Source organism: Rutilus rutilus (assembly GCF_951802725.1).
Source record: "Rutilus rutilus genome assembly, chromosome: 1".
In the NCBI taxonomy this organism is placed as follows: domain Eukaryota; kingdom Metazoa; phylum Chordata; class Actinopteri; order Cypriniformes; family Leuciscidae; genus Rutilus; species Rutilus rutilus.
Window position 1 is genome coordinate 48,956,219 of NC_140209.1, and position 22,357 is coordinate 48,978,575.

General features: G+C 39.3%; 2 protein-coding genes across 3 annotated transcripts in view; both read right to left on the minus strand.

Annotated features, from left to right (window-relative positions):
- Positions 1-99: 99 nt before the first annotated feature.
- On the minus strand, positions 100-6,576 carry cdipt (CDP-diacylglycerol--inositol 3-phosphatidyltransferase (phosphatidylinositol synthase)). The gene is made up of 6 exons (XM_084425343.1): positions 6,425-6,576; positions 5,216-5,350; positions 4,977-5,130; positions 1,444-1,525; positions 1,232-1,313; positions 100-1,050 (listed from the first exon to the last, which is right to left on the minus strand). Exons 1-6 carry the CDS (start codon positions 6,465-6,467, stop codon positions 905-907), a joined length of 642 nt encoding a protein of 213 aa, XP_084281469.1. The 5' UTR covers positions 6,468-6,576; the 3' UTR covers positions 100-904.
- A 1,452-nt stretch (positions 6,577-8,028) lies between these two features.
- Positions 8,029-22,357, minus strand: part of taok2a (TAO kinase 2a) — a 33,941-nt gene continuing 19,612 nt past the window's right edge. The window contains exons 11-20 of one of the 2 annotated variants that reach the window (XM_084424478.1): positions 21,209-21,376; positions 20,858-21,064; positions 20,653-20,781; positions 20,325-20,561; positions 18,865-18,993; positions 17,081-17,284; positions 16,718-16,957; positions 13,409-13,621; positions 12,708-12,890; positions 8,029-11,999 (exon numbers count right to left, since the gene is read on the minus strand). In XM_084424478.1, the coding sequence (XP_084280604.1) occupies positions 11,103-11,999; positions 12,708-12,890; positions 13,409-13,621; positions 16,718-16,957; positions 17,081-17,284; positions 18,865-18,993; positions 20,325-20,561; positions 20,653-20,781; positions 20,858-21,064; positions 21,209-21,376 (2,607 nt within the window). In that variant the 3' untranslated portion in view covers positions 8,029-11,102. Of the gene's footprint in view, positions 12,000-12,707; positions 12,891-13,399; positions 13,622-16,717; positions 16,958-17,080; positions 17,285-18,864; positions 18,994-20,324; positions 20,562-20,652; positions 20,782-20,857; positions 21,065-21,208; positions 21,377-22,357 lie in introns of both variants that reach the window. The other variant, XM_084424477.1, reaches the window with a different exon arrangement.

The window sequence follows — 22,357 nt, forward strand, 5'->3', positions numbered from 1 at the left end:
CAAAAGGAAACCGTACACACTAACACAGATAACATCTCATCAGTAACAGCTACAGGGCTGTTGTAATTGAAATAAATAAATGAAGAGATAACAGCTGCATCTTGGTGTCAGGATAACTTTATTGTCAAATCACCTGTTACAGTACAAAATACTTTTCCCCACAATTGTATAACTCTCATAATTCTGATCATTTATATAACAACAGCTCTAAAACAGTATGTCTACTCCTCTACCACAACCCAATAATACATTCAGAAGGCTTTGGACAAAAATAATGGCAGAGCCACTTGTATAATATAATAATGGCTTCACACTCTTCAAACTAATATTCAAACAGATAAATGCAACAAAAACATAAAAGTCTAATAAAAAAAAAAACAGGCTCATTTACAGACAGTTCAGTTCATAATTAAATACCACACAACTAATGGTAAAACAAACACCAAATACAGTGACACTCAAGTGACTTTCAGCTGAAGTGTGGAATGTGCCTGTCTTTTATGTGAATGCGTGTTTGGAAATGTTGCTTTTAAACAGCTGAGCTATTCTAAATCCCATTAAAATTATGCATGATTATTCACTTAACAAATAAAACAACCAAACAAATAAATAAAAATACTATGATGACACAAATATGGTCCACTCATAGTGCAACTAGTTCCATCAACAGAAATGGGAAACTATTACAACTACAGGAATATGGAAGAAACTCGTATCATACCATTGATTATCTATATTTAAATAAATATAAATTCTCAGTGAGGCTTCGCAAGGTCCCTTGATTGATTTCCATGATCACATCCTAATCTAGGCTACTTGCCGATGTTCTCATAACACTTTTTCTGCTCATCATCTTCGCTCTGCCTTCGTCTCTGTTTTCTTGGTTTGTGTATCCTCTCATCCATCACTGTGCTTTGCTCCGCTCTCTCTCACGGTCAGCCACGTCGATAGCAGCCATGTTGCGGGAGGCGGTGATGAGGTGGAGGAGACTTATGCCAGACTTCAGCAGAGAGACCACGGCACAAACTCCCAGCAGCCATTGCAGCCACACTGGACAGAACGAGAGAAGTCATTCAAAAATATGATGCAACCAATATTTTAGTCAAATGTAATCTGTTTCCTTTCATTTTGTTGTAGTGTGTAGATATGAATTCAACACTACTTCAATGAATAAAACTGGCAAAAGGAAATAATAAAGCAAGACAGTCAGAAAGAGCCTGCTGATTCTCACCCTGGGGTTCCTCGATGTAGTACATTATGTAAAGCAGACAGAAGAACAGTTCGTTCCCCATACACATAAAAAACAGCACCGGCTGTGGAAAAAACACTGATGTCAGAACATGTGAACTTCTTCACTAGATATGCATACTTTAAAACAACCCATTAAGCTTTTGATGGGAGTTCCTGACTGTGTGAATGAGCGAGCGTGAGTGAGGATGTTACCCTGGATGTGTAGTAGAGTCGTAAGATGGGGTTTCCAGAGAGGTCAATGGTTTTGTGACTAGTTGCTCCCTTCATCATGGAACTGGAAGAAAAGAACCAGAAAAAAGGCACACCTATATTATTAAAACGATTTATGTAGTTATGTAATTAAATACAATATATTTAAATATTATATTATAAAATTGGATTCTAGAGGTCTGTGGAGATCAATGAAGGCTTTATTTGTATCTACATTCATATTCTAATGTTCTGAAATGCATTACATCATCTATTAGTGTTGGTTATTGATTTTGATAACTAAAAGAAAGAAGAAAGAAGAAGAAAAAATAAATAAAATCACAGCCAGTAAGATCATTAAAATGCATTTGCAAAATAGATCAGGTTTCCATTTGCATTTCCATTTCGTGCCAACTTTTAACAATTATTTATGCATAGGTACATTGACTATAAAATGCATAAAAATAAATAAATAATAAAACTGAATTCTAGGGCTCAGCGGAGATCCATTTTGTATTTTAAGAGAAGATATATAAAATAATTTCTGATTATTTGAAATGAATATTAACCAATATTCTGATATGCATCTAATAAATGACTGATTTTAATAAGGATTAGTATAAATTGTTACAATGCAAGTCTAAATCTTTTTAATACCGGGGGTCTAGAGGTATAATTCTTCCAATAAATGTGAGAGATTGTGCTTTCAAATATAGCTCCAGACTTTTTGAACAATAAAACTGCAATTGTTTGTCAGTAGTATTATATCAGTAATGGAGGCGCATTTCATTTGGCAGTTTCACTGGAATGAAAGCAGACAGCAAATTAGCAATTAGAAAAGTGTAGCATGCATCAGAGAGCTATGTGCGGGGGTTGCAGTGGGGTCCCATGTTGCACAAGTGAACAGTGCCAGTCTAGACAAAATGACTATGTAGCCTATGCCTAAGTGTATCAGCTTGGAGTGAGATCATCTGTAAACATAAAGAGAGATTTCTAAGCCTCTAAGTACGGTCTTGAATCAACAAGCACACATATCAGGTGGTGCTTATAGGCAACGTACACACTGTAAAGTTTCAGGATGAACAGCTTTAATACGGGAGTTAATCCCCTAAATTATTGTTTTGTGTGTGTACGGAACACAACTCACTCCCAAAATAGCAATGCTTGACACATCAGTAACCATAGCAACGTTCTGGCCTCTCACGCATTTGGTATATACAACCATATTTTTGACCAAGATAATATTACAGCTGTCAAAGACTTAATTTGAACCAAACCACCATTGACAGAGGCGTCGTGTTTTATGGTTGGAGCTCTTGAAGTGTTGCCATGTCCTCTTATTATGAGAGTTTTTGGGCTTGTTGTTTAGGCCTGGCTCGTAAAGCAAAACGGTTTATAATGGAATGAATAAAGGGGGCAACTGTAGACCGCAATATCTTATTTGCAATATAAAGCATTTGGATCTATTTATGTTTAATATGGGCTTGTTCTTCAATACAAATGAGTCAAAGCTTGTGCCTCTTTCCCTGTGGTTTACTTTTTAAACGGCATAAAAAAAAATAGTTGTTCAGTTTGGTTCAGTACACATTGTGTAGAATTCTGTAAATGCGGTTGTCACTCCCTTAAATGACTGAACTGTGTGTGTGTGCACAGAACAGAACTAAGCTCTAAAAGGTGAATTGACAACCTAATTTAGCTCAGTGTGTACGTGGCCACAGAGTTATGCAGGAATGATGTAATTTTGTAGGTCAATCCAGAAGTTAGCATCACCCTGCTTCCCTCTGCAAAAACAGGATTTCTCCATTGATTTTTGGATAAAGAATCATTGCAATAATTGCAGAAAATAAGCTCTGTGACCAACAAAAGTTAATGACTCTTACACATTTTGTTCATCATGATAATCTTTACAAATAAACCCAACTTGAATTTTGAAGCCTTAAAGGGGTCATATAATGTCATTTTTGTACAAGCTAATATGATTCTTTAGGGTCTAAATTAAAAGTTTGTAATATACTTTAATTAAAAATTCTCATTAGTATTGTAAGAAAACACAAATTTTACCTGGTCAAAAACAGCTCTGTTTTCAGCACGCCGTTTAAGTGCATGTGTCTTTAAATGATAATGAGCTTTGCTCACCCCGCCCCTCTGTTCTGTGCGCACACCGATTGTAACACAATAACACAATAACCATAACGCGTTGTTCATTATAAACGTGGGATTATGAATTATATTGAGAACGTCGTACGTAGAACACATGCTGTAATGTACCCTGAGTGTAAACAGCCGCATTCATCGTGAAGCGTGCAGCAAGCGATTTGCAAAGATTAATATAAATATTGATATAAAGGTTAATAAAACGTTACACTCACTTCAGTTATTCTGGAGGTGCAGCAGGAACATGAATAACGTAAGTTGGTACCGATCCTTTTTTCAGGAGAAGCTTCTTAGCAAAACCAGCTTTATAACGTTACTGACCCTCGTTTGTAAAGCAGTCTGGTGTGTGAAATGATTCGCACAAACATGAAAACATTGACGTTGATCGTGGGGAATATTCCCTTCAAAAACAAACTCAGCCACTGCGTCTTCAGCGGTTCGGATTTAGGAACATCAAAATGACTGCTGTGTTCCTTATTACACCCAAGAACAGAACACCACAATCGCTTAGACGCCATTCTGCTCAGAGACAGTGCTCCAGCGTATCAACAATGACCGCGCCGGTCCGCACGAACTATGATTGACAGCTCGCTCACGAGCGAGGGCGGGTCTGTGTTGAAACGCTGCTGTCAATCAACAATCGTGGGAGGGGCGTCGATTTTGTGACGTCACAAAATCGAACGGCTTGATTTGAGAGAGGGGAAAACATATAAGAAGATTTTACAAAAACCACAGGATGGATTTTTATCATTTTATGATGGTTGTGTACAGGCACTGCCAACATATATTTCAGTACAATCAACTTGTAAAAGTGCATGTACCATTATATGACCCCTTTAATAAAATCGGCAGAAGTGAAAAGCTAATGTTAAGCTATAAACTAACTACAACACAATGGTATAACTTCATTGTCACCACTAAGTGTCCGACAAATCTTTCAGTTTTTATTTAAAATCTACAAGCTGGAAAGTTTGAGTTAAAAAAGTTAGCAAGAACGTGATTATAAACACAACACGGCTGTAAAAGCAGACTATTGAGTAGATGTGTTTTCCTGTTCAACATGATGACATTTAATGTCCCCGACAACCTCTGTAACCCCATTTAGCCACTTGTCAGCAACTGCCCTCTTCAAAACACGTAAAAGCTTTAAAAAAATAAAATAAAATCACATGTGGTCTATTACTTATGTATTTTATGTCGTATAAAGTGTGAAAATATCTTGAGCTTATGTCAACCACAGACCTTATTTCAAGCTTTTCACCAAAAAAACAACAAAAACATTGACCTTGGGACAATGGAACCAGAAGTTCACAAATGCATCGTTTTTTAGGACTAATGCCTAATGCCTTATATGCCTTTATTGGATAAAATATTGGACACACCTGTGCAGGTGCAGCCAGTGGCTGGCCACGTCCAAACACATGCTGAGCTGAAACAGGAACGTGTAGGACGGGTACAGCAGTGCCAGATTCACCAGCAAACACATGGTGGCACAACGGTCAGTCAACATGTCCAGCATGGCACCAAACTTTGTACCTAAGGAAAAGGCAGGGATGAGTAGAAAGAGTGAGCAAAGCACAAAAAGAGGGATAACGTACAACACAGAGCTGCAGATCACTACCTTGATTAAGAGCACGGGCTGCATGTCCATCGAAGGCATCCAACAGGGCACTCAGTAGGTAACAAAACACAGCCGGACCCGGGCAGCAGGGCATCAAGTAGAAGGATACCAGAGCCAGTACAATACGGGCATATCCTATTGAAAGTGTGGAAAAAGATTCAAAGAAAGCATATGAAAAGGAAGAGTACATGCATACACAGGTACTACGAATTAATGTCGGCATGAAACGGAAGTAGCTATAGTCTTTTCTTCCATATCGGAGTGATACGGCTTCTTGAAGAAAAAATGTAGGGTGGGAATTGATTGGATCGTTGTGGTTTGCTATTTCTCGCGTCAAAAAACAGAGAAGAGATGTCTGCAAGAGGGAAAGGAAGTAATATTGATTATCGTTTTTGAGATGTGTGCATTGCACTCAAAAGTGGAGGCAGATAGAAGTGAATTCAGGTTGATAGGGACACTTTTTCCCATTTTGCGTCCCAGTCAACCTGTATTTACCCTATATGCAGAATTTAAAGTGCCCCCAATTATGTGCCACTACAAAACCACTTTAATCATAATATACATTGCAGCATCACCTCTTTTCGCACAGTGTCTTCACGGTTCGATAAAGGGTTCAGTCTCTCTAAACTCGTCTGCTCTGACTGGTCAGATGGTAATATGGGAAAAAGCATAATGGGGCAACTTTAAGCAGACTAAAGTCCTGCAAATGTCACCAGAGAGAAGTCTGTCGTTTTCACTGAAAGGTCCACAGTTAAGACATTTTGAATAAACCTTACGAGGTCAAATTAGAAAAAAAAAAAGAAAGAAACATGCACACGGATTAAATGCATGTATAAAATAGGGTGAATTTGTGTTTCATGTCGACTTTAAATCTTTTATACTACATTGACAGTACTATTAGTGGATGAATGTGGCGTTTTAAATGAGCTTCACTCAGTCTAGTGCATTACAGTGACAGCCTATAGCATCAGGTCAAACATCAGCAGGAAGTCAAAACGACCGCTGTAAAACACAACGATCATGCAGACTGGACGCTAGCACAGTCGTACAGACTCTATGCATATTTAAACAAAACATACGTGACCTTTATATACATATGTTTTTAACGAAATAACTATTATCAGTCAGGCTGGCAGCCGCGGTTAAACGTGCGTCGAACTCTGTCGCGCGCTGACGATCCGCGTTCGTTAACTCGTTCGATTGACTCACCGATCAAATTCGGGACGAACAGGAAGATATTTTCTTCAGTCATGGTAACGAGCACTTTTATTTGGACGGATCCCTGAAAATTCTGTTCTAGGTTTCTATTTCCCTGTAGTTGAGCGTGGCGCGTGACGTCATGATGTCCCGTATGCGCGCACGCCGTCAAAGGAATCCTCCCCTTTAATTGGCACGCGCTCTATCCTCCTCGGTGACATCAAAAGCATCACGTGCCACGGCTGACCCCAAATCAGCTGTGTGTCACTGACAGCACTGTGACAGTGGTATAACGGCAATGAAAACACATATTTAGTAAAGCATTAGGTTTTTCCAGCATTTTATACATTTGTACCAGCGTACTGTAGGCCTACTGTCTTACTTTCATCATTTGATAGATAATTTCATCTATCTATCTAGAGTCTCGTCTATTAACACAGTGGTTGCCGAAATATACTGTAAAAAATTGAACGAAAAATAAAATACGGAAGCAACATTTTAGGGTTTAGATTATATAAAAAAACGTAAATAAACAGCTTTTCACCGAAGCATTTTTAGTCTTTTACCGTTAAAATCAAGATCTTTTTTTTTTTTTTTTTAAACAGTGTAGGCCTACAGTCAATCGGTCATCATTAGCCTACTAAATAAATCCGCATATGGGGCACTTATTTTGTAAAAAAAGAAAAGAAAAAAGTTTAGCTAAAGACAGAGGCATTTTGCCAAGTGCATTATCCCACTTTTGTAATAGCATTATGTGACAAATTACAAACAAGTCTACATTTAATCCAATGCTGTATTATTACTAATGTAAATGTCAGCCATTGTTTAACTTTACAAAATGTAGTTTATGCTTAAGAAACATTTAAACAGGAACAACTGTTTTCACATAAAAGGCTCCCAGCAAAGTTCTGGGAAGGTTGGTAACTAAACAAACCTAAACATAACAATTAGAGAACGTTATGTACAAGTTTTATATATTAAGGTTAATCACCAAAAAAATCTGCAAACCTGCAAAAAAAGGAACAACAAAAAACAAAATTCTTATGTTAGGAACATCTCCAAACTCGTAAGTCACACGTTGACTAATTCTCAGGTTGGAAATACTTCTATCTTATACAAACTGTATCTGTTGTTGAGCCGTTTTAACCGCAATGCCATTTAAACAAGAACACAGCAGAAAAAAATTGAATATTTAAAACAGTTTATTACCGCAAAATATCCTATAAATGTGAGTAATTTGCCGACTAGGACTAAAAATAGCTCTACACCAGAGCAAACATGTGTTTTTTTGTGTAAGCAACCAGTAATTTCCACTTATGTCCTCTGTCTCTATGGAAACTGTCTTTCCTCTCCCTTCAACATCACCAGGGTGTCTGTGCACGGCAGATGCGTTCTCATCATTCAGAAAACAGGCTAGATGTGCTGAAAACAAATCGTGCATTAGACAGATCACACAGGAAAGGTAATTTTGTTTGTATCCTTTTTAATGACTTGTTAATCATTTTCTGTACAAGTTCTATAACCCATGTGTTAGAGTTCTCCTGTAATCATTTCACCTGAATGTAATTTGGCCTTTTTTTTCTGAGCTCCCTGAACAACCATGCTCTCCCATCAGCCTTTCAAACATCACAATTTTGCAATACATTTCAGCGCAGGCTACACACACTTCTGCAACAGCAATTGTCTTTGCACCCTTATAGCTCCAGTCCTTTAAACACTGCAGGATGACGAAAGCAATTTCATATATTTACCTCAAGTTTCTACCACCAGATACTGAAACACCCCCTAAAAGAGGATACACTAATGAGAATCCAGCTGTGTTGCTGTAAACACATTATATGATAGCCCAGAGTTACAGATGGGCTGAGGATTGTTTTCTCCTCTTCTGTCCATAGATGTTAGTAACCAAGCAAGAAAGGACATGAGGGAATGTGGTGATGGGCGGGGAGGCGATGTGAAGTGAACACTGAAAACGGTTGGCCAGGCACAGGGAAAGTGAGGTACTGCACGCCTCCTTGGTTCAGGAGGCCGAGGGAGAGTCCGAGTGAACGCTGGTGTCTAAAGAGAGCTGGCAGTGTGGGAGCACAAAAGATTCAAAAGAATAACATTACTGGCAAAATCTAGCTTCATCTTTCACCATGTTCTTAAGGGTGTGCTGGAGATTTTGGTTGTCAATGTAAACAGCTTGTGTTGCCTTGTCCATTTTATACATACAAATTTTGTAAGCAAAAACCAAAGTAATGCATTCCAGAAAATAAGATGTAGGGAGAAAAGCCTGCTGGATCAAAGGGGTGGGGGTGGGGGTGGGGGGTGTTTTGAGACACTTTACAGTCGTCTAGAAATGTTCTATACAGCTAAAATCTCTTAAAATGTTCTGTACAAGTTTAATACTGGCTCTAAAATACTACTCTCCTGACAACGCACTGCACAAAAGACTCCTACCCTGAGATGTAACAAGGAATGCTGGGATAGGTAGTCCTTTTACGTGTTTTTTTTTTTTTAATCTAAAACGAGACTCAAAATTCTCACTTAGACACTGCCAACATTTCCCAACTAGTGGTAAGCATTGATAAAAATAAAAATAAAGAAAAACTTGTCTTTTAAAAAAAAAAAAGGAGAAAAAGAAATTGTAAAAAGAAAAATTAGTGTACAACACAAATATTGCAGCGGCAGTAGTAGGTATAATAATAATGACAGTATCTATTTTTTATGTCCCACTTTCCAATTCACATAGCAAAATTATTATTACCCTAAATAAGAGTTAGTGCTTGTATATACACACGTTGTATAAGTACAATATAGATCAAAAGTGTTGAACAGAAAACAATCTGAGGACTTTCCCCGTCAACCCTTCCCACAGGAGATGTATTATACACATATTTATATACTCAAAGTCATATAAACGTCTGTTGCGTATGTTTGTATACAAATGGTCTCTGTACATCACTCTAATGCACAGAAACCAGTAACCCAACTCTCTTATGGACATGTACATCATATTTACAGTGTGCATTTATAGTCAAGGAGATGGCTTGCTCACCTAGCCAGGTTCAATCTCTTTTTAAAAGTAATCTTAATCACACCTATGCTAAAAACAGACACTGAATGACAGCCCAGTTTAAACCTAAACCAAACAACTTAAATGGCAGCTTGCCCTTATAAGGACAGTGGGCGGAGTTGCTTTAGGTCAGTTGAGCCTCTAGAATGGCAGTAATGACATGTGGCATTGTTTAAAAAAAATAAACAAAAGAATACAGAATACAAAAATCATTAAAAAAAAAAAAAAAAAAACTGCCACCCGTCCTTGACTCAAATACAAATGTACAGTTTAAAACCCATCACTGATTGATGTTCTTTTAGTATTGTTTTAGTACTATCTACATAATTACACAAAAATCAGTTCAATCACCCTTTTAGTTCCTCAATTTACACCTTCTCCCTTCCACAAGTTTCTGCACCTTCTATTGCATCCGACTCGCTCGCTAGCAGTAAAATTGAAAAGGACTCATCCTCTGGCTCAAACTCAAGAGAAACTCAATGAATAATTCTGCCATTATTCACTCACCCTCATGTCGTTTTAAACCTATATTTTGTTATTTAATCTGCAAAACACAGATATTAGAAAGAGCTTAAAGATGAAAATTCGGTCATGTCAAACCTGACTTGCTTTCTGCAGCAAAACAAGAATGTTTAAAGAACGTTCTCAAAATATCTTCCATTATGTTCCACAGAAGAAAGGAAGTCATACGGGTTTGGGGCGACATGCAGGCGAGTAAATGACGAAGATTTTTCATTTTTGGGGTAAACTTTCCCTTTAAAGCAGCTCTTTTCCAAATAACGCAGGTTCATAGCTCTAAAAAAAAAAGACAAAGCGAACTAAATTTGGTTCTGACGCATGAAAATCCAAGTGGTTTTTGGATGCATGAATGTACTATTTGGGTTTCAGACGCAAATGATGGGCTCATAAATTAAATGGTCTGCTCAAACAAAGCCATTCAAATGGCTTCAGAAAACTCAGACGTTCTAAGAACTCTTGTTGTATAGAAAAGTGCTGCTTAAAAGACACTCCAAAAACTCTCCTTTTGTGTTCGATGAAAAAAATAACAACAGTATGTAGAGTTTGCAACAACATGAGAGAGAGAGTAAATAATGATAGATTTTTCATTTTTGGCAAACTATTCTTAGAAAAATGAAACCCTTGAATTGCACTAAAGGAATTCAGCTTAACATGAACCAGGATAAAGCATAAAATAATATCTGTAAAAAGTTCAAATCTTAAACCTTTAGACGTGCAAGAAAATACCTGGACATGAAAGAGCAGAATTCAATGGGTCTGTCTGACCCATTTAAAATAAAATAAAACTAAAATGGACCAGTTAAGGATGAGCCCAATCTACAGCATTGGCACCACTTGTGTTATTTTCATCCTTTCCCTCCCACACACTCAACAGTATAGCTTTCTGCTCCTGTAACAGTACATCTCGTCTTTCCTGTTCCCGATCTAAACCCTGAGCCCTCCCGAATCACTATCCCTCGGAAACCCTGAGATCTATCTTCTTGTAAGTAAAGGTCTGACCATCTAAATACGGTTTCTCCTCCTCGCCTCCGTTTAACTCCTAAACGAGCTACGGTAAGGGCTTTTCTCCCCTGCTAAAGCCCGTGAAATGTTCTGAACTTCCTGCCAGACTTTCTACGAGTAGGAGAGGTGGGATCCGTTGGAGATGTGCGACGTCACTGATGTACTCCGACTCAAACCTCCGTCCCCGCCCGACCCACCGGCACCACCGCCCGAGGCGGTTCTCCGAAGGGGACCTGGACTGTTTCTCAGAGCCATCAGGCTGGGGCCCCTCACAGCCAAGCTCTCGCCCCTTCCACCATAGCCACTCTGAGAGGAGGAAGAGGAGGAGGAGGACTGGGGAGAAGATGTGGAAAGTGAGATGGGAGGAGGAGGAGGTGGTGGAGGGAGGAGAGCAAGGGATTGGGAAGAGCCATGGGAAGAAATGTGATGCGAGTGGCCATGAGAGGAGGATGAAGAGGAGTGGTGACCACCTACTCCTCCTCCTCCTCCACCACCTCCCCACTCCCTCTCTCGGTTGTCGCGGTACAGGTGTGGCGTACTCTGGTGGTGGTAATGCTGCGGTATGTAGCGGAGGTGATGATGCGAGGACGACGATGACGATGCAGACGAGGCAGAGGAGCGAGAGCTCGGGAAGCCACGGGCACCCATTCCCTCTAAATCCCTCTCTCGATCTCTCTCCCGGCTGGAGATTTGCTCCGCCCGGCTGAACCCGGCTGTACTGTTCTGACTTCGCCAGGAGGGCGGCGCCGCTGAGTTTTGGACGCCATGGCTCCACTGACTGCCTGAACGAGGCACAGGACGGGACGGCCAGCCCCCAGGGCCGGAGGAAGGAGGGTTGGGGTAGCCCTGATTGTAAGCCTCAGCAGGGATTCCACTCAAGGCCATGTTACTGAAGCCCAGACGCATGCTCTCCGAGTCAAAGGACTCGATTTCTCGAGCTTGGTGCTCGAGCAGAGCCCGGATTCGCTCAGAACGCTCGTTCTGCAAAGACAACATCTCCTCCTCGATCTAAAAACAAAACAAAAGGGCGACAGAAAGAGAACAAATTAGAAGACACATTGCATGTCTTTTGATGCTCATTATAGTATCAGTGTCAGCTTACTGAAATGAATTGAGAGTTGAGTTTCTGGTGTCTTTGTACTATTTGAATAATGAGTGGTTGCCTATGTAAAGCATTTCAAATCAGTCCCTTAAAAGGTACATTTTCACATCAATATGATACAAATGTTTTTGCAATAAGTCTAATACTTACTCTATTTTAATGTTTTAAAATGTTATTTATTCCTGTGATGGCAAAGCTGAATTTTCAGCATCATTACTCCAGTCTTCAGTGTCACATGATCCTTCAGAAATCATTCTAATAGGCTGATTTAGTGCTCAAGAAATCTGTCTTATCAACATTGAAGAGGGTTGTGCTGTTTAATATTTTTGTGGAAACCTTGATACTTTTTTATAGAACAGCATAAAACAGAATTTATTTGAAATAGGAATCTTTTATTACATTATAAATGTCTTTATAACATATTTACTGTCACTTTTGATCAATTTCATGCATCCTTTCTGAAAAGTATTAATTTCTTTAAAAAAAAATTGTTTTATCTAACAGATCCCTACCTTTTGAAAGGTAGTGTAAATATTACAGCGGCTCATTAGGTTTTAGAACAGAGCCATCATAAAACATTCATCACTAATATTCACTCAATTTCTCTCTCTCACCCTCTGCTCAAGAAGAGCTCTCCGTATAGACACCCTCTGCTCCAGGTCTTTGGCCTCTCTCTCGTGTTGTGTGTCTGTGTGCATCTTTATTTTGCTCTGATAGGCATTAAGCAGCTCCAATTCCTGCTGCAGCTGCATGCGCAGTGCTCTGTACTCGTCCTCCTGCGTCTCATCCAATCGTAACTGGTGGGGAAAACAAAAAGGTGCGATATCAGTAGAGAAGCAGCCAATAAAGAGATTTGGTCTGACTTGGAGGTTTCAGGATCTGTTGATTAACCATAAGTAGGCAAACCTCCCAAAACCAGTCAAAAACATTCCCCATCATATTTCACCTTAAAATTACAAGAAGAAATACTGAATTTATTTAAGGAACACTAGATTTTTCTTTTAATTTTTACATTACTGTAATTAATTTTTTGTTCTGCTGTTTATTAATAGCATTTGTTAACTGCGTTTATTTTATGCAGATTAAAAAAAGAAAACATAAGAATATCCAACTGAGAATAAAAAATGATTCTTTTGAGTTTGGGGTGAAACATGATTTGGACATGTTCTTGTCCAGTTTTGTTGAGATTGACCCCTGCATGTAAATGTATGCATACATTATTCTGTAACCGCACATCAGTTTGAGAGTTATACACCAGTTAAAAAAATAAATAAAAAAAAAGCATTAAAAGATGGTCTCTCCTTGCCTTACTCACAGCCTGTGTGGACAGCATGTCTCTGATGGAATGGTCGTACTGTTCGGCCAAGATGGCCAGTTTACGTGTTTGCTCCTCTTTGAGTCTCTTCAGTACGGTTTTATGCTCTGATTTGGGCGTCGTCTCGAGCAGGTGGTTCCGCAGGGCTTTGTATTGCCGTGTCTGAATCTTACAGGTGTCTTGGAACTGACGTTTGATCTGGAGCTCTTTCGTCTGAGAGAACAAAAAACAAGAAACTTATTTGAGCACTCAAGTCGCTGCAAGTCGACATTCAAAAAAAACCTTCACCTTCGGATAATTTGTTTACTAGATTTTGTCTTACGAAGAAACCATTCCTTGATCACATATTCGACCTTTCTCTTGAACATGAATAAAACAATCTTGTCATTCTTTCATATTTGTATGTTTTCATCACACTTTGTTCTAATTCACCAATTGGAAACACAATAAAATCAAAATGGATAAACCGCTTGAATATTGGATCTCTACATGGCAGGCAATGAAACGCACCTTTCCACTAATTGGTCAACTAAACTTCAAACCGTACCGTCATAAGTTGTTCATCAGTTCTACGCAACAGAACAACAGTCATCCACTGCTACAGTTGTACGAATTCTTAAAGCGTTTATTGCAACTGAATTTCATCTCTTTCTCATCAAACAAGCAGACTAATGAATGGCTTGACACAAACTGTACCGGGGCAGAGCCTAGACAAGGCTTTCTTCTGTGTAGACATAAATTCACCAATGCGTGGCGTGAAATTAGTTCATCCCATAAATATTAATTTACTTTGCATCTGCACCCACAGCCTACATGCAGCCCTAGCCTACATATTTGGTACACTGCTTGTTTTATTTAGCTGAACTACTATAAAAGTATGTCTGGCAAAGCTGCGTGATGCATGGGACAGCACAGAGCAAATGCTACATTGATGTGAAGCGCAGATCAGTATCGATTCAAGTGTACACTTTGAAATAACACTTTGAACTATAAAGCCAGAGATGAGTATTTTTATATTTATTGCCATCACTGTTAAAAAATTTACTTTCCCTATAAGGGAAAATATTTGCCCTTCAAATTGATTTTCATGGGTATTTTTATCAAGGATTTTTTTTCCTAACCTTATTAAATATGTATGTAATCTTAAATGTTAAATTCTTAAATTGAGTCAATTAAATTAGAGTCATATGACACTATCGGCTGTCACCAATTAAATCTGTATCAACAAGTCATCTTTGCACTGAAGAAGTGGCAAAGTAGCTGCATCTGAAGTTGCTTTTAGATGCATTTACGGTTTAATGCTGGGGCAGAAAATGCATTTACACAGCAATTGCATAATGTAATGAGAATAATGTCAGAACGCTGATTTATTTAGGAATAAAAATCAAGCTGCTGTCTATATAAGTCATTGAATCACTCACTCAGATTCGTTCAAAGACTTGAACTCATTCAGGACTGAAACACCAGTCTGAGTGCCTATGCTCGCACAACAGTTCTGTGACTTTTCTTCGGAAGTTACATCAATTAAAACTTAGTATTAATTAAATAAACTCAGTGTATTGCCTAAAACAAAAGTTATGACTGCTGAATTGACGCTAAAAAATATACTGGTCATGCTTCCCTACAATTTAAATGCATTTGCTCTGCGCTGTCCAGTGCATTGTGCAGCTTTGTCTCACAGATTTTAAGAGTTGGCCAGCTAAATAAAACAGGTAGTGTGCTGAATAAGTAGACTAATGGGTAATGTGGGAGCAGATGAGAGGTACATTTATATTTCCGAAATAAACGGCTATAATAGCACCTATAATTTCTCTGGCACGCAAAGTTAGCCATAGTGAACCCATGTCTACACAGAAGAAAGCCCTGTTCATTCCACTGGTTGTTTGATGAGAAAGAGTTGAAACGTAAACGCTTTAAGAATCCATACAAACTTTAGCAGTGGATTACTATTATTCTGTTGTGAGGAACTGATAAACAACTGATGACGGCACAGGTTGATGTTTATTTGACCAATCAGTTGAAAGGGGCGTTTCATTTCCGCCCACGTAGAGATCCAATATTCAAGCTGTTTATCCATTTTGGATTTATTATGTTTCCATTTGTTAAATTAGAACAAAGTATAATGAAAACAAATATGAAATATTATTGAAAAAAAATATGAAGGGAAAAACATAAGATTACTTTATGTTCATGAGAAGGGTAGTTCATAAAACAAATTATGCAAAGGTACATGCCCCCTGGTGTGTTTTTACATCACTAGAATGTTTCATCAGGTGTAGGGCCATGGCCACTTAGACAGTTGCGTTTAACAGAAGCCCTTTGTGGAATCTAATCCTTGCAGCTGCCAAAATTGGTATTTTCTAAACAGAAATCAATTGGTGTACAACAGAGTTATGTGGCATTAACCCTTTCACACATAAGTTAAAAAATTCTGGCTGACCCTCCAGCGTGAGTTTTTCAAGGCGACCGTTATTTAGAACGTGTCACTTTATGGTTTCCATGGTGACGCGTCATTGCTTGTCGCGTGACACCGCAGCAATGAATGAATGATGATCTGCTTTTATGTCATTTATCTTTTTTATTCAATGGCATGAAATATCTGATATTCCGATTGTCAAATATATGCAAGTGTTTTGTTGTTTAAACACCTTTATAACGATCGCGTTAGTTGAGCTGTATGCGCGATGGGCGCCGCCATCTTAATTTGTGCCGCAGGCGCAGTTCAGAGAATCGGATCTGTTGGATTTACAACACGTGAATTCATCCACTTCTCCCGAAATACATAAAAGTAAGTGGCTGGTGAACTGGGAGAGGAATAGAGTAAACTGTAAAGTTACTTACACAATGTGTATCTGATATGAATAAAACGTGTCTAATTATAATGGAAAGGATTATTATTGCCTCTTCCTTTGACATCAGTGTGTATTTTACAGTTTGTAAATGTATTGTTTTTTTTAGTACTTATATGTCTGAAACCTAAAATAAACATTATGTGGTTGAAAACACTGAAAAGTTGTGATATATGACATCTGAGCGCGCCTGTCTCTGGCTCAGCGCCAGCCAACGCGCGAAAGCACATTTGAATTTAGCAGTTGATCACGTGATGCACTGACCGTTCTAATCACACCGGTGTAATCGTACGCACGAAAGGGTTAAGAACTGAATTCAGAATGCCCTTTAAATTAAAATTCAATTCAATTTGAATTTATGTAACAAATATGATGCACTATTATTCTCATCATTTGAAGAAAGTAAAATCAAAATGGGACAAAAACACCCCACCAAGCATGTAAAGAAAGCTATCCCCACCTTTAAGCTTTTAGGTTGCTGGCGGACCTCTACAGCGTGTTTCTGACGGAGTTCCTGCTCACGCCGCTTATTATACTCCATCTGATTGGCCAGTTCGCTCTGATGCTGCGTTCGGATCAGGTCGGCCCGAGTACGCTGAACCAGTGCTAGCTGCCTGAACTCCAGCTCCTGAGTGGACTCATGATGTCTCAGCAACATAGCGCACTCCAGATCCTTCTGGGTTTGACGCTTATTCAGGTCCTACAGGGACAAATAAAAGCAAAAAATTATGGATTATGCATAGAAAGATTAATAGATAAAAGGGCAAAAAAAGTGATTAAGAAAGCAAAAAAAGAGGGAAAAGCACATTCATGAGCGTCTCACCTCTCTAAGCAGGTCCTGCTCCAGATTGTGTCTCGCGAGCAGCATTTTCCTTTTATACTGTCTGCACTGCAGCTCGTAATACTGCCTTTGTCGCCGTAATAAAGAAGCCTCTTCTTCAGCCTGGATCTGCTGCATACACTCCTTCTGCCTCACCAGCCATTCCTGCTTCTCTCGCTTCGGTGTGGACTGGTTCTCATTCAGCTCCTGTTGCCAAGGGAAAGGATTTTAGGGTGGCAAAAGAAAGTGTTACGTGTGTGGACGTATTTGTAATACGTGTTTGTGTACTTGCTCTCTTTCTCTATCCCTTTCGCAGACTGTTTTTTGGACTTCACTCTTTTCCCTGATCTAGAATTGTGATCTTTTAGTGCAGTGGTTTCCAAACTTTTTAGAGTGGCATATACCCTGAGGCATTTAACATGAGTGAGTCAGAGTCATTCATTCAATAACAAAGCAAGCGGCTGTATTTATGAATGGGTAATTGAGTCGGTGACTCTCACGAACGATTCGTTCAAAGGCGCAGATTCGTTCACTAAACACTGCTGTGTGTTGTAGTTCTGCTGTGGCTTTTGTTGGAACTTATTACATTGCAAAATAGAGAAAACAATACTGACAATACTGTGTTTAAAATATACATCACTTAATGTTACCCTTTTGTTTGTTGAAATGTCATGTTTGCAATCGTGTGGGTGTTTGAAAAAATATATAAAAATGAAAAACTAGAACACCGGATGTTTTTGTAACGAAGAGTTTGAGTCTTAAATCAATCTCTATGCACAGTCTGTCTATTTGTTCATGCTAGTATCCCCACTTTTACAAAGGAGGCCTACTTTGTCGAGAATGGCAGTATTGAAGATTAGATTGAAGATTACAGACAGCATCCTTTGCACACAATCATACGCATGCTGCATGCTTGTGTGGATGCAGTCTGTTTTTACTGCAAAAGATGAGGTAATTTGATTAGATGCTATGCATTTACCGCATTTTGCTTGTTAGAAATTTATGCTTGGTTTTAATGTTATTTTAAGGTGGGGTAGAATTAAATGAAGGGCAAAACTCATTTTGTTCACATACCGTCACCTCACATACACCCTGGGGAATGCGTACCCCAGTTTGGGACCCACTGTTTTAGTGAATTTTCTCATGTAAACATGTACAACCGAAGGCGGTCTTTGTGAATGAGTTGCGCAACTGTAAGAGAGCGTGCGAACGCTGAGCGTGTTCTTCTCTTATGTTACTTTTTATTCATAATTTGTGTAAATATTTTGTTTGGATTTGGAATCTTTTTGCTTTATTTATGTTAGATAGGGAGCAAGGTAAGGGGCCGTTCACACAGAACGTGTTTTTCCATTCCAATGCGCTACTTTTCCATTATTTTTCTATGTAAACAACTAGAGGGACAAGCATGACCGTTGCTTTCACGTCTTTTGCAGCATCTAGCTAAAAACAGCTTTTAAAAAACGCGGCGCTCAAGTTAAAATCAGTTCAACTTTTTTTTTAAAAGCACCTTTTTCTCAACTGATCTTTTTTCGTTCCACTGACCTGCGTCAATTTTGTTGCTTTTCTAGAAAAGGGGATTGAAGTGACCATCAGTTTTTTTTCCCCCATTATATTTATCATTATTATTTCTTTTAATTTACAATAATTGTTACATCCTCTCCTACCCCTAGGCAAACAGGGAGGTTTGTACCAATATTGTGCTGTTGATGAATATTGTGCAAATCAAGTAATTACTCTGAATTCATAAACATGAAGCTCTGCAAAGAGTGGACTCTTTGAGGGTGTACCTCCTTTAACTGCTCCTTGCGTTGCCTGTACTGCCGTTTCTGGGAATCCAGCAGGCCGTTGAGTTCCTTCTTCTGCTGGTTCAAAATGTGCTGCTGAAATTTCTTCTCTTCCGTCTGCGCAGCTTTAATCTGAAAAAAACAACACCACCACACCAGATAAATATGTATAAGCTACACTACTAATACATATAAATACATACACAAATGTTCAAAGGTTTGGGGTCAGTATGATTAAAAAAAAAAAAAAAAAAAAAAAAAAGAATACTTTTATTCAACAGGGTTGCATTAAAATGGTCAATAGGGACAGTGGAGACAATGTCACAAAAATTCAAAGAATGCTGAAAAAAATCAATCACTGTTTCCACCAAAATATGACAAAATAAATGTTAGTTGAACAAAAACAGCATATTAGAATAATTTCTGAAAGATCATCATATGACAATAAAGACTGAAGTAATGGAAAATTCAGCTTTGCCATTACAGAAAGAAAAAATATTTAAAGGGGGGCTCAGTAGTTTCGGAATTTCTTCGCTGTATTCTCGCTTTTTGCTCGCAGGTTTCTCTCTAGAGCTCCCCCCACAGCTTCGGAATAGATATTTGACAACACTGTTGTAAAAACTCGTTGGCTATTCTCAGACACCAGAGGCTAGTAGATCAACGACATCAAAGCAGATGGGATATTCTTTAAAACGTCTTCTTCATTCGGGTTCGAACAGCGTGAGGGAGCGCAATAATGACAGCATTTTAGCAGATTTCTTTTGGCCGTAAAGCAATTGTTTACATCGCGAGACCTGATATCACGCGATACTTCCTGATGTGGCGGCCCGCCGGCCCAAAGTTGCAAGTGCGGATTTTCCGCTCACGGACACCAGGGGGGTACTTTTACTTAAAGGAGCTGTATGTAAGAAATGTATTTCAATTAATCATAAAATGGCCCTGATATGTCACTAGACATTAAGAAATCATGTTCATTTCAAATACTTATATCACTGACAACAGTAGTCCGGCCAGGATATTGTCATTTAAAAGTGAAGTTGCAGCCCTCAACTGATGTTGATGTTGTCATGTTGTGTTTTGGCCTGATGCGCCACCCTCCACCTGTCTACCAATCACGAAGTCAGTTGTGTTTCGGCATCCGGGTTGCCAGCTCTGCTCTAGATACCACAGCTGCAGCTACAAACGTGTCAGCCTACGTTCCTGCTGGATCCTGCAGCCTATCTGGCAACCTCGAGTCAGGGGGAAGGGGGAAGGGGGAGGGGATACACCGCTCTACAGTAATTTGAAAGTGACTGCAGTACCAGTTTTGGCCACAATCTTACATACAGTTCCTTTAACTCTACTCCCTTTCTGAGAGTGAAATTGAAATCAGACATTATATTTAAACATCTTTTACCTAAAAGTCCCATTCTTGCACATCACAAGACTAATATCATCATTATCATTTTTCTTAAACCCCTCACCTCTTTTTCCAGGATGGCCTGATGTTTCTTACTCAGCTTGTCTGCTTCACTTCCAAAGTTGTTTCTCTGGGTCTCCAGCTCTTTGTCCAGCCTGAGCTGATGTTCATCCATCTCAGATTTGAGTTTGTTCTCCAGAGCCAGCAGCTGTTTCTGGTGCTGCCTCCTCATGCGCTTGTACCCGGACATCTGCTCCCTCAGAGCTGAGCCCTGCTCATGCTCCTGAATCTGACGGGTCACCTGGAAAGAAAGGGAGAGAGAAGGTTGTCTATCCTAACTTCAGATCTGAAAAAAAAAAGGACTCTGAGCTGCAGGTCATCCAGATGCTCACCAGTGAGGCTGTGCGGATGGTGGCAAAATGGTCTCGGTTTCTGTGCACCCTCCTCCGAGCGGCCGACGACGGCTGCTGCTGCGACTCCATCTCCGGCTGATAAGGATCGTCGTATATATTATCACGCGTCTGATGAACAAAAACAAATCAGTTGAGAAAAGGACGACTGTTGAAGACTGTGTGTTCTCCTGCTTTGATTACATACAGTGGGGCGGTGTATAATAGAGCTGTTAGAGGTGACAGTCTGTTCTCCCTCCTGCATCATGGCCATCTCAGCACTGTCGTCCGAGCCATCGGCCAGGCTGTTGACTGAGGAACTCTGGGAGCTGGCGCTGATGGACATGGAGGGCACAGACTGAGAGCTCTCCATACTGTTCACTGTGCCTGTCTGCAGGAGGTACTGCTCTGCTTCCTACACACACAAAAGAAAACATGTCATAATCTTTTCCTATTTTCCGTAGTTTAGAACAATATAGCAAAATAGCAGAAAATGGGCTGAAGTAGATTGAAGGATCAAAGAAGAGAAAGACAAAGGTTGACAAGCCTTTGGATGTACCTCTTCTTCCTCTCCTCCCTCCTGTGTGGGGCCATTGAGGGTTTCCTGAAACAGGATCTTCTTCATCTTCCTGTACTGCAGGTTGTCCAGCTCTCGCACAGCGTCTTTGGTGCGCGTGATCAGATCCATCACTACAGAATGAGGGCGCTCTCGACATAGGAAATGGTGCTGCGAAGGGAAAACATTGTGTGAATCACCGAGCTGTATAGATGAGCTTCATGACCCAATCTCAGCGTGTGTAAACGTGGATGAGCTAGAGTTACGCAGAATAAACGGTTACATTTGTCATGCGAATAATTGCTATTAATGATTTAATTGCTCATTTTGTCAACTGCAGTATAAGATTACTAATACACATACTGTACTACAGCTTAAAATGTGATTAATTAGGAATCCAGTGTGAGCTATTAATAGCACTGGAAGTGTTTAAAAAAATGAGTGTTCACCCAAAAATTTAAATTACCCCATGATTTACTCACGCTAAACTCATCAAAGGTGTATATGACATTCTTCTTTCAGACGAATACAATCGGAGTTATATTAAAAAAAGTGTCCTGGCTCTTCCAAGCTTTATAATGGCAGTGAATGGCTGTTTCTGTTTTGAAGTCCATCAAAGTGCATCTATCCAACATAAAAGTGCTCCACATGGCTCTGGGGGGTTAATAAAGGCCTTCTGAAGTGAAGTGATGCGTTCGTGTAAGAAAAATATCCATAATTAAAACTATCAACTAAAATAACTAGGGCTGAACGATTAATCGCAATTTCCATGTAATCGCACTTAAACCGATTTGGCTTATCGCGATATTGAAATCGCAAAGGCCGCAATTATTTTTTATGCGTAGCTTGTCATTGATGTACGGCTCTGTAAACGCTGCTCCATCTGAAAGCATTGTGAGTTTGAGTCACTTATAACGTGCATTTGAAAAAGCAACATGCGTCAAACATCTTTCCAAACATGAGAAGCATTTATGAACCTTTTGTACAAAAAAAGACAACATTTAATAACATGCAAACTCCAAACTCACTTCATAACGACAGTTGATCATCCTTCTGTGAGATGATGCGGCTTCTTACACTGAATAAGGCAGTCGTGTGTTTATAAGTCATGTTTAATCAAAGCGTTTCAATCTTCTGTTTATTCAGCTAGAT